Consider the following 14,616-nt stretch of genomic DNA (forward strand, 5'->3'; position numbering starts at 1 on the left):
ATAATATTTAGAAGATAACGTGGCTGTTGAGTGCTGTACAGTCCCTTTCCAAGTCTCACAAAGAGGGCAAGGGTTTAACCGATTCTAGCCTGAGATCAAAATAAAACTCTTAAATCATTACTTGACAAATTAAAGTTAAATTCAAGTCATCTCATTTTTTATTCAAATTAGAAGATGACTGAACTCAATTTAGTTTGTATATACTCTTATATATAATTATATATTATTTTATTTTTAATTTAAACTATCGATATTTACTATCATGTCATTAGGATTGAACCTAATTTGAATTGGTTCAATCTTGTAAAATAGTTTGATATGGTTTGATGTAGCCCTCATTCATTTATATCGAATTGAAATTGATAAATTCAAACTATGAAATCAAATTTAAACTACTCTTAATTTTGGTTCAATGAATTAAAATTAAGTTCAAATTACCTTATTTTTCATTTAAGTCAAGACATCGTCGAGCTTGACTAAGTTCATACATACCTTTACAGTGACTTGTGAATGGTTTGTATAAACAGTAACTTATAGTTGTGTTTACATGTCTGTATTTTTGTGTATTTATGTGCAGTTCCCATGTTTGTCGACAATAATTCTTTTCGACAAAATCTTATTTATTAAATTTTCCTATTTATATCCGTTATAATACACAAATATTATTATAAGTTTAATGAATTCAAATATTAGTAAAACTAATAGAGTATTAAAATTTTTAAAATAAATGTTTAATTTTAAATTTTTATCATATTTATAAAATCTTAATTTATTTGATATAATAATTATAAGTCTAATTATTATATTCTAAATTAATCCATTTATCCAAGCATTGGAAAAAAACATTTGAATGAGATTTTATGAACGAAAGACATGAAACAACATGATTTTAGAAAACATTTCTAGAAGAACAACACACTTTTAGCATTTGGAATATGATGCTTCCTCGTAAATTGACTTAACAGTCATTATTAGGCCACGAGAACCCCCAAGGAACCCTGAAATCTCAACTTGCATCCTACAACTTTCAAAAATTTAAACATTCACCCATAAATTAATTTCAGTTAAAAATATCAATTAAGGTTAAAGATAAAATCATTATTTATAAAAAAAATTAAAATTTTATCACATTTTTTTTTTAAATTTAAAAATTTTATAATTTCTCTTCACCTAAAATTTAAAAAGTAAATATTTTTTTTTTAGAGTTTTTTTTTTTCTCTTCTTTAATGATCTATTTCTTTTCAACCATCACCAGAGATATATATTAATTTATTAAATAAAATAATAATATATTAATATTTATACATGTATTTATATCGTTATAATATACAAGTATCACGACAAATTAACAAGTGTTTTCACGTGGGACTTACAAAGCATAGGAAAAAACATTTGAATGAGAATTTATGTACAAAAGATATGAAACGACATGATTTTAGAAAACATTTCTAAAAAACAACACATTTTTAGCATTTGGAAAATGATGCTTCCTGTAAATTGGCTTAACAGTTAGAGGTTAGATAGAAGTTGGTGACGATAATAAATAATTAATTAGGTCTTTGTTTAGTTCATGAATCTGGATTCTGGACCGTGCTTATCGCAATTAATTGTATTAATTACTAAATTAGGCAGGCACATGGATGGAACAGATCTGCCTCTATTATAATTATAAGTAGACCAAAAGACTTATTCCCACCGAAAGTTTGATCCATTTTTAAACTTTTATTTATTAAATTTAAAAAATATAAATACTCACTTATCAACTGATAAAATTATTTATTAAAATTAAAGGTAAAACTGTTATTTTATCAGTAATATTAAAAAAATATAATTTTATCTCAATATCTTTCAGATTTGAAAAACTGACAATTTCACCATAACTTTGATTTTTTAATTTCGAAAAGTGATTATTCCTCTCCCTCCTCCCCCCTCTCACAACACATCCCCAAGGTTTTTTTTCCCTCTCTGACAACCTTAACTTTCTCTTTCCACCTTTTTTTCCTCCCCTTAGTCATCTCTTAATGTCGATAGAGTCAGACGAAAACATCGTTTTTGTCTTCGTCATTTGATTCTTCGCAACAAAGATGGGTCATTTTCTATCGTTCGTCACAAGTTTCATTTCTAGAGCCAACGACGAACCTTCTTCATCGCTCGTTTCATTTTGGGAGTTGACAATGGAGAACGACCCATTTTGATTTTTTCATTTCACAAGGAATCGAACGGCAAACCTCGAAGGAGATGTTGATCTAAAGGGAGAGAGAGACGAAGCTAATCTTTGCTCAAGCAATGAAGACGCTGATGAATTCTTGTTGCCGACAAAGACGAAGAAAAAAAGAACCCTAAAAGGAATATGTAAATTTTTAAAACTTTGAGTGAAGGAAATTGTTAATCTATTAAACTTCTGTAAGAAAATGTACTAAAATTTTATTTATTTTAATATTACCAATTAAATAACATATTTACCCTTAAATTTAACGAATTTTGTTAACTTCAATAGTTTATAAATGTATATTTAAACTTTTGAAACTTAATGGGCAAGAATTTGGAAATGAACTAAACCTTGATAGGAATAAATCTTTTTGTCTTGTAATTATAATATATTATGTGTCAAATATTAGAGTTACAAATGGGTTTAACCCTAAGTCAATTCAATATGATTTGTTTATATCCAAATTCGAATTCGGATCAAACAAATCAAATTTAAATTGAATCAAAATTCAAGTTTGAGTTGGCTATGGTTGAATTTAAAGTCAATTTTATTTTATTGTTTCCAATTTCAATTTATTAATCTCAAATCAATCTGAAACTTAGTCTTTTGATCCATTTTGAACTCTTATTTATTAAGTTTTACAAATGTAAATACTCACTTGTCATCTGTTAAAATTATTTATTAAAGTTAAAAATAAAATTATTATTTTATCAGTAATATTAAAAAAATATAATTTTTCTTAATATCCCTCAGATTTGAAAAACTGACAATTTTACTATAACCTTGACTTTTTTAGTTTTGAAAAATGACTATTCCCCCCTCCCCCCTCACAACACATCCCCAGGGTCTCTTTTTCCCTCTCTGACTACTTTAACTTCCTCTTCCCACCCCTTGGTCATCTCTTAATATTGATAGAGTCAGATGAAAACATTGTTTTTGTCTTCATCATTCGATTCTTCGCAACAAAGATGGGTCATTTCCTATCGTTCATCACAAGTTTCATTTCTAGAGCCAACGACAAACCTTCTTCATCGCTCGTTTCATTTTGGGAGTTGACAATGGAGAACGACCCATTTTGATTTTTTCATTTTGCAAAGAATCGAACGACAAAGTTCGAAGGAGATGTTGATCTAAAGGGAGAGAGAGCATTGGGAGAGAGAGACGAAGCCAATCTTTGCTCAAGGAATGAAGACGTTGACAAATTCTTGTTGCCGACAAAGATGAAGAAAAAAAGAAAACCCTAAAAGGAATATGTAAGTTTTTAAAATTTTAAGTAGAGGAAATTATTAATTTATTAAACTACGGTAGAGAAATGTAATAAAATTTTATTTATTTTAATATTACCAATTAAATAACCTATTTACCCTTAAATTTAATGAATTTTGTTAACTTTAACAGCTTATGAGTGTACATTTGAGCTTTTAAAACTTAATGGGTAAGAATTTGGGACTGAACTAAACCTTGATAGAAATAAATCTTTTTGTCTTGTAATTATAATATATTATGTGTCAAACATTAGAGTTACAAATGGGTTTAACCCTAAGTCAATTCAATATGATTTGTTTATATCCAAATTCGAATTCGGATCAAACAAATCAAATTTAAATTGATTCAAAATTCAAGTTTGAGTTGGCTATGATTGAATTTAAAGTCAATTTTATTTTATTGTTTCCAATTTCAATTTATTAATCTCAAATCAATCTGAAACTTAGTCTTTTGAATTTAAACCGATTTTGATCAAGATCTTATTTGGAGATTAAATTTAACCTTAAAAGGTGAATTCATAATAAAATGTAATTAAAAAATTATCTAATTTTCTTTAATAATTGATTAGGTTTTTTTTTTTTTCGTTTTAGAATAATCCAATTTTAGTCCACTTTTTTTTTTATAAATAATTGAAATTTTTTTGGCTATTTGTCATTTATAATTTTTAATGAATTTAAAATAAATTATTTTTTTTATAAATAATAAATATAATAATAATCGTTCCTTTCCGTCAAAATTGAACGAAAAGTCAGTCAACTATAATAAAAAGAGACGGCGAATTATGAAAGTTGGAGAGAAATTAAAGAGGGCAGCGATTTTCCACTACCCAATTGAAGGGAAATTGAGAAACCTTCCAATTAATCACTTGGAAACGAAAAAGTCCAGAATGTTTACAGCTTGTACCTTCAGACTTTTGACCGTTGACAGTTGAACGGACCATGGGAGGATTTTTTTTTTTTTAAGTAAATTTATATTAAACAAAATAATAATAATAATAACGAGCCTACAAATGAGATTTAAAAAACTAAACTCCTCTTACTCATCGGACAAGGGGAGTAGACCAAAATTAGAGGACGACACAAGCTTCACTCTATCATATTGGACCAAAATTAATTACTTTAAAAATAATAAATTTTTATAATTATTAAATTAAATAAGTCAAGAGAATATTTGAATTTATATTTTTTTATATATAAATTTTTTTTTTTATCATTCAAATTACCATTTAGAATTTTTTATCGATAAAATTATATGTATTTAGTTTTTACTAATTTAAAGAATGAGTATTTAAATGATATGCGATTAAATAATTTTAAATTAAAAATAAAATAATATTTATTGTATATACAAATTGAGTAATAATTTATTATCAAATATTAATGACATGTAAAAGACAACATGGATTTAAATATTTAATATTTTAATATTAAACTTTTGACATATTTGATTTATTAGTTTTGAGATCGATTATTGAACATATAAATGTTCAATTAGATACCAAAATTTGAGTGTAGATAGTATTTTTTTTTTGTCATTTTCAAATGCCAAAAGACTTATTTTCACCCAAGGTTTGGTGTATTTCCAAACTTCCACTAACAAAATTTTAAAACCCTAAATACTCACTCTTTTATTAAAATTTTTTGTTATGATTAAGGATAAAATTGTTATTTAATAAAAACTAAAAAAAAATTAAAATTTTATATTATACCCCTCTCCCCCCCCCCCCCCCCCCCAACTTCAAAAACTAACATCTCCCTCACCTAAAGTTTAAAAAGTTGTGTTTCTCCCCTTAGGGTTTGATTTTTTCTTAGTAACCACTTTTTTACGACCAATCCAGGAAGGCTGTCAATTGGTCTTCCCAGCACCTCCCTCTCCGGTGGTTTTCTAACATAAAAATCACCCAAAATCTAATCAAAATGGTCAAATGATATCACATAAATTTGTTTTGTCCAACTATTTGTGTGTCAGCTAGACAACGCACATGTATGTAAACAATATATTATATAAATACTCAATTAGATATCTAAAATTAAGTATAAATAGAATTTTTTTTTTTTTTTTGGTCATTTTCAAATTAGTTGTTTACACATTATGCTCGGAACTAAGCAATTATGGTAGTGAGCCGTGAACGAAAGGCACGTTTAAAAGCCAATGGCATAGATTAGAATAAGACCAGAGAGTCAAAGCAAGAGGGAAATGTCAACACAATTCAGTTGTCTGCACGAAAAAAGGCATTTTACATATAAAATGACCAATAAACGAAATTTGTTGTTAAAAAAAAAAAACAGCTTCTTCCTGTAAATTATGTATATATTGTATGACTTTAATGGCACCATGTTCAATGGCCAACAAAAACTTGCGTTGCATGTGGAAGACTTTTGAGATAATAGTATAATATAGGCCAAAGGACCTGCCCTTACCAAAAGTGTAGTGAAAAACTAAAATAACTTTTTTCAATTTTTGAAAACCTAAGCACTCATCTATGAGTCAAATTCTGTTAAAAAACTCAGTTAGGGTAAGGGGTAAAACTGTTATTTACTAAAATAATTTTAAAAATTAAAGTTTTATTATATTTTCATCGCTAGGTTTAAAAATCTTATAATTTTCACTCACCCAAAGTTTAAAAAAAGGTAATTTACCCCTAAGATTTTTCTCTTTCTCTCCGACGATGATTCATCAGCCTTCGACTATCAACCATCCTCTCTTTCATCTTATCTTTCCCTCCTAGTCTCTCCCTAGTCTTGTCAGCTGTCATCAGCCAAAACGAGACAAAGAAATCGTTTTTATCTTAGACGAATATGAACAATCTTTGTCTTAGAAGAACACGCGTCGTCTTTATCTAAGAGACGAAGAAGTGTTGTCTTCATCAGAGAGACAAAGACAACGCTTTTTTGTCTCAGAAAAAGACTAGTCATCTTCGTTTAAGTCTCGATCGAAAACGATCAGTAAGGTAAGGGGGAGAGCTAGGAGGGAGAATGGTTGGCAGCCGGAGTTCGGCGAATGGTTGCCAAAGAGAAAGGAAAAAACCCTAGGGCTAAATCGTCAATTTTCAAACTTTTGGTGGAGGGGAAATGTGAGATTTTTTAATCTGTGGATAAAAATGTAATAAAACTTTATTTTTTTAGTAAATAATAGTTTTACCCTTTATCTTAACTAAATTTTTTAACGAAATTTAACTCAAGTAGGTATTTGAGTTTTTGAAAATTGGAGAAGGTCACTTTATGTTTTTACTATATCTTGGGTAGGAACAAGTCTTTTGGCCTATAAGACTTATTCTCACCCAAGGTTTGGTGAAATCTCAAACTCTCACCTGTTTGAGATGTCTTGTCTTTCAGACAAAGATAATTCATCGTATTCATCTAAGATAAAGACATTTTGTCTTCATTGGAGAGAGGGAGAGAGAATGCACAGGAGATGGCGAGTTAAAAAACCCTAAAGAAAATTATCACTTTTTAAACTTTAGGTAAGAGAAATTATTAGATTTTTAAACGAAGAGAGAAAATATGATAAATTTTTAGTTTTTAAAAATATTTTTAACTAAATAACATTTTTACCCTTACTCCTAATAGTAATTTTAATAGAAAAGTGAATATTTGAGTTTTTAAAAGTTAATGGATGAGAGTTTTAGATTTTACCAAACCTTGGGTGGGAATAAGTCTTTTGGCCAAATTTAAATTATTCATTTAACGGAAAATTCTATCACAAGATTACTAGAAAATTGTAATCTAGATTGACTGTTTTCCAAGACAAGTCATTAATATAATGTATAAATTTAAATTATAAATATACATAATTTACAACCTTGCGTAACTGGGATTATAATAACAACAATGAAAGTCCGATTAAACCCTTTAACTAGATTTGTAACGTGGTTAAGATAGATAACCCTAAATATCTATATTTACAATATAATTATTAGAGTATTAAATTGTATTTGTACAATATATATGTTTATATTAGAATTAACAATTCAATCCGTTAAACCAAATTCCCTACCCGACTCTCTCTTCGGATTCTTCGATAACAATGAAGATAGGGACTATGATAGAGGTGGGCAAAATACCATTGGAGATAGGGTGGCAGTAAACTAGAATTAAAGAGCCCTTTCAATGGAGTAAATGGCTAAGAGCATATCCGCAATTCCAAGTTACAAACACACTGTTGAATCCAGTGTTTTTAAAACTAGACTGGTCAATAAATCAGCTATTTCACTGATTCACAATTTGATCGATTCAACTTATTATCAAATTATTATGTATTTCTTGAATAATATCAAACATTTACTATATTTTTTAAACATAAAACATAATTTTAAATATGTTAATTAAACGATTGACACTTCATTACATAAATAAAAACAAAAAACCAATTACAAATTATTGGTTGTAAATAGTTTTTTTGGTTCAACGAATTTATTGAATTTGATCGAATTTTAAATAAGTCGATATTTATATATAAACCAGATCAGATTGTACACTGATTCATGATTTAATCGATCGAGCTGATCAATTCAATTCAATTTTAAAAATACTGGTTCAATCATAATGAAAGCACAGACTAGATACCACTTTGATAAAGGGCAAGATAAACCTAAATAGAGTTGAATTCCCATGATGCTAATGCTTTCCGACAAGATTCCCCCCACCACCCCTCTCCTAATCTTTCAAATGCAGCCTTCAGTTTCTAGTTCACATGTATCATTAGAAGTGGCAACGAGCTGTGTCATGCGACTCCAGCTTGGCCTGCCGTGCTGGCGGGCAGGCCAGCCCACCAACAGATGAAAGCCCGCAGCACATTATGGTAGCTATAACTAAATATGAATGAAACCATCCAACAAATCAATTGTCAAGGGTTCCCTTAAAAGAACATGGAAAAGCAGCCTACTCTTTACAAGCTTCTGCATCTATTTTTCACCTACAGACTCAGGGTCCATCCCCTATAAAGTACAAAGAAAAACTGTTAATATATCAGAAAGAATATTTTTTGCAGAAGATCAACCCTCACTGTGTTCACATGGGAAGGACTGGTGGTGAAACAAAATCTCCTATAAAACCTTTATACAACAGCACAACATTTTGTCATAGATTCCACCATCCTGGTTAACAAATCTATGTAGATACTGCAAACATGATGAATGACTTATATTTTCAAGCACAGAGTTTATTGCAATCCAGAGGGACTTTGAGCTGCCGTGCCTGTAGGATCTAAACAACCAAAACATGATATTCATATATTGCATACAAGTTTATGCAAGTGGATTGATCTCAGTATCATCTTCATAAAGGAAAAAATAAAAAATGATAGAAAGAATTCTACATATATGAACACATAATCAGGAGGGACAGAGATGACCCAGGTCAGAAAAAATGATCCAAACCATTAAGCCACCATTGTAGTGTCTGTAAGAGGCCAATGATCCAGCATTGATAACTTACTAAAATAAGAAAAAAGCATGACACCTTATTTGCATTTGTTGCATGAATTCCTTCAAGTGTGGTCTAAATAACTGCAGAACAAACATGAATAACAAAGGGTGGCATATTGCATTTTTGAAGAGCATATTCTTTTGTTTATAAATTTACTTTATTGTAGGAGTAAAATCCAGGATATTCCACAATAACACTGGACTAGCCCAGATTATTATTGCCCATGAGAACATAAGTTCTATGTTAAGAAATTAATTAAAATTATAACATTATTTGCCTGTATTCGATTCGACTATCAACAAAACAAATGCAAATTGTTCTTTACCAATTAAAGCCAGTGAAGTTATGCACTATATCAATAAAATGCTGCTATGCTGCAACAGGTAAGAATGAATCAGCAGCATAGACAGCAACTTCATTCACTGCTGGGCCTGGTTAGCAACCTCTTCCATAGTTATATCTTTCAAAACCTCAGCATTGGTTGGATGGGTAAACCCCGGACATAGTGGCCAAACTTACAATCACTACATCAGAAAAGTCTGTGTTTCAGAAATGTGACAGAGATTCGAACCCAGACCTTCTTCCTATAAATTCTAGTGTTCCACTAGTTTGTTAACCCCTGAGGTCCAAACTCAAGTTTCTATGCATAATCACTGAAGTTTCATTCTCCATATCCCGAAGACTATAAGACTTATGCTGTGAAAGAATTTATCATTCAATCCTTGCTTCCATCATAACCGTAAAAACCAGAAATCAATCATAACTAAAACTAAATACTACCCAGTTCAATTTGTATTATATCGTGGAAAGAAGATAGAGATAGACATAGAATGCAAGAACAATCGCCGCCCTTCGCGGCTGCATAATTGAGTTAATTGAACGATTATTACCTCGATCAATAAGTCTCGCCGCTCTGACGACAGAGAGCCTACGGCTATTAGCCCTTGCTACAGAAATTACAGCTCCTCTATCAGAACAGCAAAATAAACAGAGTAAACATATGAATCATATAGCATTGACATTAAGCTCGTAATTTCAAAGACAAAAAGAAAAGCATAAATTCAGATTTAGTTGAAAAAATAATCGAAAATAAAGGATTTGGATTTTGTAAGATAGTGTAGATAGCTAACCGTATCGATGCCGAGAGATAGATTGGTTTTCGCAGTGCCTATGGCCTTCCAGTTAAAGCTCCTTGCGGATCGAAGAGAGAGCAGGGCTAACTTTCATCTGGCAAATTTATTTCAAATCAATGAGACACCACTCGAAAATAAATCGGATCATGTTCGAATTGACACGACCAAAACCTTGAGAGATTTGGTGTAATGTACTCAAGAAATTTATTGGACATTTTTTAGAAGTAATCTTTGTCCATAAAAATATAGAGATGGATTATGTAGAATAAGAACCCAAACAAGTGAGGACAAAGAGGTTAACTTCATCAATTGGACTTTTCCTTGATAGAGATTTCTGAATGGGGGATTGCTGAGCTTTCAGTAATACCCTTTTTATTTTTTCCACCATTGCTGAAGTTATCAGTATGTAAGCAAATGCATCACTTCAGAAGCATCTTCATGCTTGCAAATGTGCCTGCTAAAGTTATGTTCATATCCCGCTCTCTTATGCAATCAAACTTGATATAGAAATCAACAAACCTCTGTATCTCTTTATTTCAATTTCGTCTTTTTAGCCCTTCAATTTTGTTGTCTTTGTATCACACACAGTAAAATTCAATGACACAGAAATATACCTGCCATTAGTACACGATAGAACGGAACAAATCTCAATTATATACTTATTTACACAAAATAACAAGTGAAAACTTTGGTCTAAGGCAACAATCCGGTGGATGAACGAGAAGATGTTGAGGTAGACGGAGGACTTCCTGAAGAACGTGAAGATGTTGGGGTAGAAGAAGGAATTCCGGCAGGATTCTCTGGCGAATTGCGACACAAAGGGCAGGTAGCGTTCATTTTGAGCCATTCGTCAACGCAATCAGCATGGAAGTAATGTTGGCACTCGGGTATGGTCCTCAAGGTCTCCTTAGGTTGATACTCAGATAAGCATATTGGGCAAGTGTTGTCATTAGGCTTAGGCAGTCGCCCACTTTCGCCTAACAAAGTTTTTGGGTAGGATTCTATGGTGGGTCCGTCGAGACCCGTCACCATCACCGCCCGCTGCGGCTGCGCTATTGAGCTGGACAATTCGGCGTTGCGCTGCCGGCGCTGATTATCATTTCTAGCCCTTCTACGGAGGAGCCAACCGAGCCCAATAATGCATAGTGTCCCCGGTATTCCAACTCCCATGATTATCCCATATTTGGCTCCAGTCGAAAGACCTACACATCCAAAATCAGTCCTAGTAGATTGAAGAAACAAAAATATGACTTAAATTGTACTAAAAGATTTACAAGATTAAGCTTTGAACAAGGGTTGGGTTCGAACGAGTATAGTTTAAGTGAGTTCAAGCTTTAAAGGTGTTTAATTCATTAAGTTCACAAATTTAAAAGATTTGATATAAAATGTTGTCTTTTTTTATCAATAAGCATTAAAATAACGTCATTTTATTAATACGTTAGACTCAAATTCAACTTTTTTAAAACAAGTTAAACTCAAGTTTTTTTGAAACAAATTTGACGAGTTCAAACTTAATTTCATGCAGATCAAACCAAATTCAACTCAATTTAAATCTAACCCTACTTTAAATGCCCAATTAAACAAAGTTGGCCTAGTTGTCATTTGCAATTGCTATCAGCTGGTGTTTGTTGATTGATCTTGAGTTTGGTAGAACTCTGCTGCTCACGAAGGCCTGTCGAATGGTTCTAAAAGATTGGGCCATCATGTTTTCAAAGAAAACGATGCTCCACCAGCCATAAGATAAGGACATTGGAACCTATAGGGTCCTTTAGCTAATCATATTTGACTTCAATTGTTTATTCGGAAAATTAAATTACATGACGTAAATTCATATACTCGAAACAAAAATGTTCAATATATACAAAGTCAAAATATCTACTCACGAGATACTGTTCGCACAAGTTGTGCTATTTCCACGAGGTATTTTTGTATAAATAATGTTGAACAATGTCTCTAGTTAATTTTTTTTTTACTTCAAATATTTATTCAATTGGCAAGGGTGGATTAAAACCGAACTAGTTTGGACTAGACTCTATGTTTGGAGAGTTTGAAACAATTTTAGTTTGTTAAACTCGAATTTGACTCATGATCAATCTTGATGTCAAACAATGGCAAACATAGAGAGGATTGAGGAGGGTCACTTAACCCTTTGATTTTGAAAAATTCAAAGTTACCCTGTTGGATTTAAAAAAATAATAGTTTATAGTGTTAAAAAATTAGTAGTTTGATATATTAAAAATATCAAAATAAATTTTATTATTTCTTAATTAATCTTTTATATTTTTATTTTTATTTAATTTTAACTTTTTTATATTATATGTGTAAGTCAATCATTAGTGTTTGAGTTCACCTCGTTACCATTTTTTTTTTCTTCTCAAACGATTTTTTTTGTTTATAACTCTAATGTTTTTTCTTCTTCTTTGACGATTTTTCTTATTCTTCAACAAATCAATGTTATTGTTCACTAACGTAAGCAAGTCGAGTTCAAACTTAAACTAATAATTCTAAATTAAAACAAAGCTCAGGTTGGCTTTTTATATGAGTTCCCTTTGATGGAATCCACCTATAATGCTAACTTTCATAAAACATTGTTTATTACTAAAATTAGGGATGTGCATGGTTCGTTTTAACGTGGTTAGAAAGTTTTTTCAAATTAAACTGAAAAAAATTGTTCAAAAAATTTTCAAACCAAATTGAAAAAAAAAAGGTTTAATCAGTTTGAATTACGGTTTAAGCCTATTAAACAAAATCAGCCCCAATAAAAACAGTTTGATCATGCTTAATCATCTACAGAAACCCCCCAGTGAGAACAGAAAAAATGAACAGAGATGGAAAAGATTTATTAACATACCAGAGGAGCCAGAAGGATCGGATGAGCATTCAACTTCCGAAGTATAATTATTCTTTAACCCACAGGCCTGGCCACGCATTTCACAGAGTTGACAAGAGGGAGTACTCCACATCACTTGCAAGCTATCTTCGAGATCAGACGAAAAACCCGTAACCGGAACGGAGACAGTGGCAGTTGCTTCGCAGGAATTCGACGGCAACCTCGACTCACTGTCAAACATGGCCGGCAAAGCCAGGACCTTGTTGTTCTCATCGCTGAGACAACCGATAAGTCCATGCCGATTATCGCTTGGCAAAGTGGCGTTTGATGAACAATTGTAAAACGTGAAGCTGAGGAAATAATCCGGAAGGAAGGGAGAACCAGAGAAACTCATACCCTTCAGATACTGTTTTGGAAGACAGCTATGTTCGTCGTTGATCTGCAAGGCCTGGATTCCGTAGTCGATATCTTCAACAACATATCTCACAGAACCTATGGTGACAAGTGTCTGGTTTTTACCATTGCAAAATAGACCAAAATCCGGATAGCCACAGCTAGGAGGAGAAGTGCCGATCAGCTGAAAAGGGAATTTAATAGCTAAGTCTCCACAAGATGTTTCAGAGCAATTTTGAGCGGTTGTTTGGACGAGATGAAGGAAGAAGAAGAGAGAAAACAGCCAGGAGAGTAAGGGTTGCAGTTGCAGAGGAGCCATTTTTGTTTGGTGGGTACTAATCGTATTTGAAAAGCAATGTATTATCATTTCATAAGGCAGTTAATTATAATTAATTTTTCATTATTTTATTAATTAGTTATTTTAATTTAAGTGAGAAACGTTCCAAGTTGGTTTTAGGTGCCGGGCGGTGGCGTAGAGGAGGTTTGGTGGCCAAAAGCCTATTTCCCACCCAAGGTTTGCTTAAATGACAATGTTCACCTGTTCTTTAAAGTTTTAAAAAATCAAATTTTTACCGATCATCCACTTCTATTCATAGTCACAATGCATATTATAAAGAGTATAAAATTAATACGATATAATATATATTATCGATATAAATTGATACATTCTTTTTTAAATGATGATGTAATAAAAATGTATATGAAAAATTTTAGAACTTTAAGAGTGTTTTTGATTTTTTTCAAAATAATGATATGTTAATTATATTTTTATTATTTTATTTTTTAAAAAGCATATTATACGATATTATACATAATACATAATCCAGAAAATTAGATTTTTAATATATGATATGATACACGATTCAATTACTATACATTTATTAGTAAATTTTGTTAAGTGAAAGAAATGAAAGTTACTTTGTATAGATATTTTTTAATTTTCTCTTTTGTTCTTATTATTTATATATTTTTGTTTTCTCTTATTCTTCAAATTTTTCTCTCCCTTTTATTTTTTTAATTTCTTTTTCCAAAAATTTAAGAGATTAACTACAATTTTTAAAAATATTAGAAGAATTAATAAAGATTTTAGGGGTTTTTTAACATTTCTAAATTTTAATATGTCACATAATAATTTTTAAAATGACAATTATATCCCCAAAAATTTATTAATCAACATGTAACATTTTAAGATCGATTAGAATATTAATATTTTTTTAGTAGTTTTACTTATAAAACTTGGTGAAAATATATTAATAATTTGATATTTATATTGAATGTTAATAATAGTTTTGTAATTTCAATAAAAAGGTGAAACAATTATTTTTAAAAAACTTAATAGATTCATTAACAAAAGTGAAT

At 30.7% G+C, this 14,616-nt stretch overlaps 1 protein-coding gene and 1 long non-coding RNA gene across 2 annotated transcripts; both read right to left on the reverse strand.

Annotated features, from left to right (window-relative positions):
* Positions 1–7,959: 7,959 nt before the first annotated feature.
* On the reverse strand, positions 7,960–9,634 carry LOC123203967. Its single transcript, XR_006499428.1, has 2 exons — positions 9,227–9,634; positions 7,960–8,411 (listed from the first exon to the last, which is right to left on the reverse strand). It is a non-coding gene; the product is annotated as an uncharacterized LOC123203967 (long non-coding RNA).
* Positions 9,635–10,538: 904 nt separating this feature from the next.
* LOC123203966 (putative RING-H2 finger protein ATL21A) lies at positions 10,539–13,614 on the reverse strand. The gene is made up of 2 exons (XM_044620464.1): positions 12,886–13,614; positions 10,539–11,236 (listed from the first exon to the last, which is right to left on the reverse strand). Exons 1-2 carry the CDS (start codon positions 13,574–13,576, stop codon positions 10,728–10,730), a joined length of 1,200 nt encoding a protein of 399 aa, XP_044476399.1. The 5' UTR covers positions 13,577–13,614; the 3' UTR covers positions 10,539–10,727.
* Between the last annotated feature and the right edge of the window lie 1,002 nt (positions 13,615–14,616).

The sequence above is a fragment of the Mangifera indica genome, chromosome 20 (genome assembly GCF_011075055.1).
Source record: "Mangifera indica cultivar Alphonso chromosome 20, CATAS_Mindica_2.1, whole genome shotgun sequence".
NCBI classification, from domain to species: Eukaryota; Viridiplantae; Streptophyta; class Magnoliopsida; order Sapindales; family Anacardiaceae; genus Mangifera; species Mangifera indica.

Excerpts from the sequence above, each read along its gene's own strand:
- LOC123203966 (XM_044620464.1), bottom strand. The coding sequence starts at position 13,576 with ATGGCTCCTCTGCAACTGCAACCCTTACTCTCCTGGCTGTTTTCTCTC. Across the intron at positions 11,237-12,885 it reads CGATCCTTCTGGCTCCTCTG|GTCTTTCGACTGGAGCCAAA; the intron begins GTATGTTAATAA and ends TTGGATGTGTAG.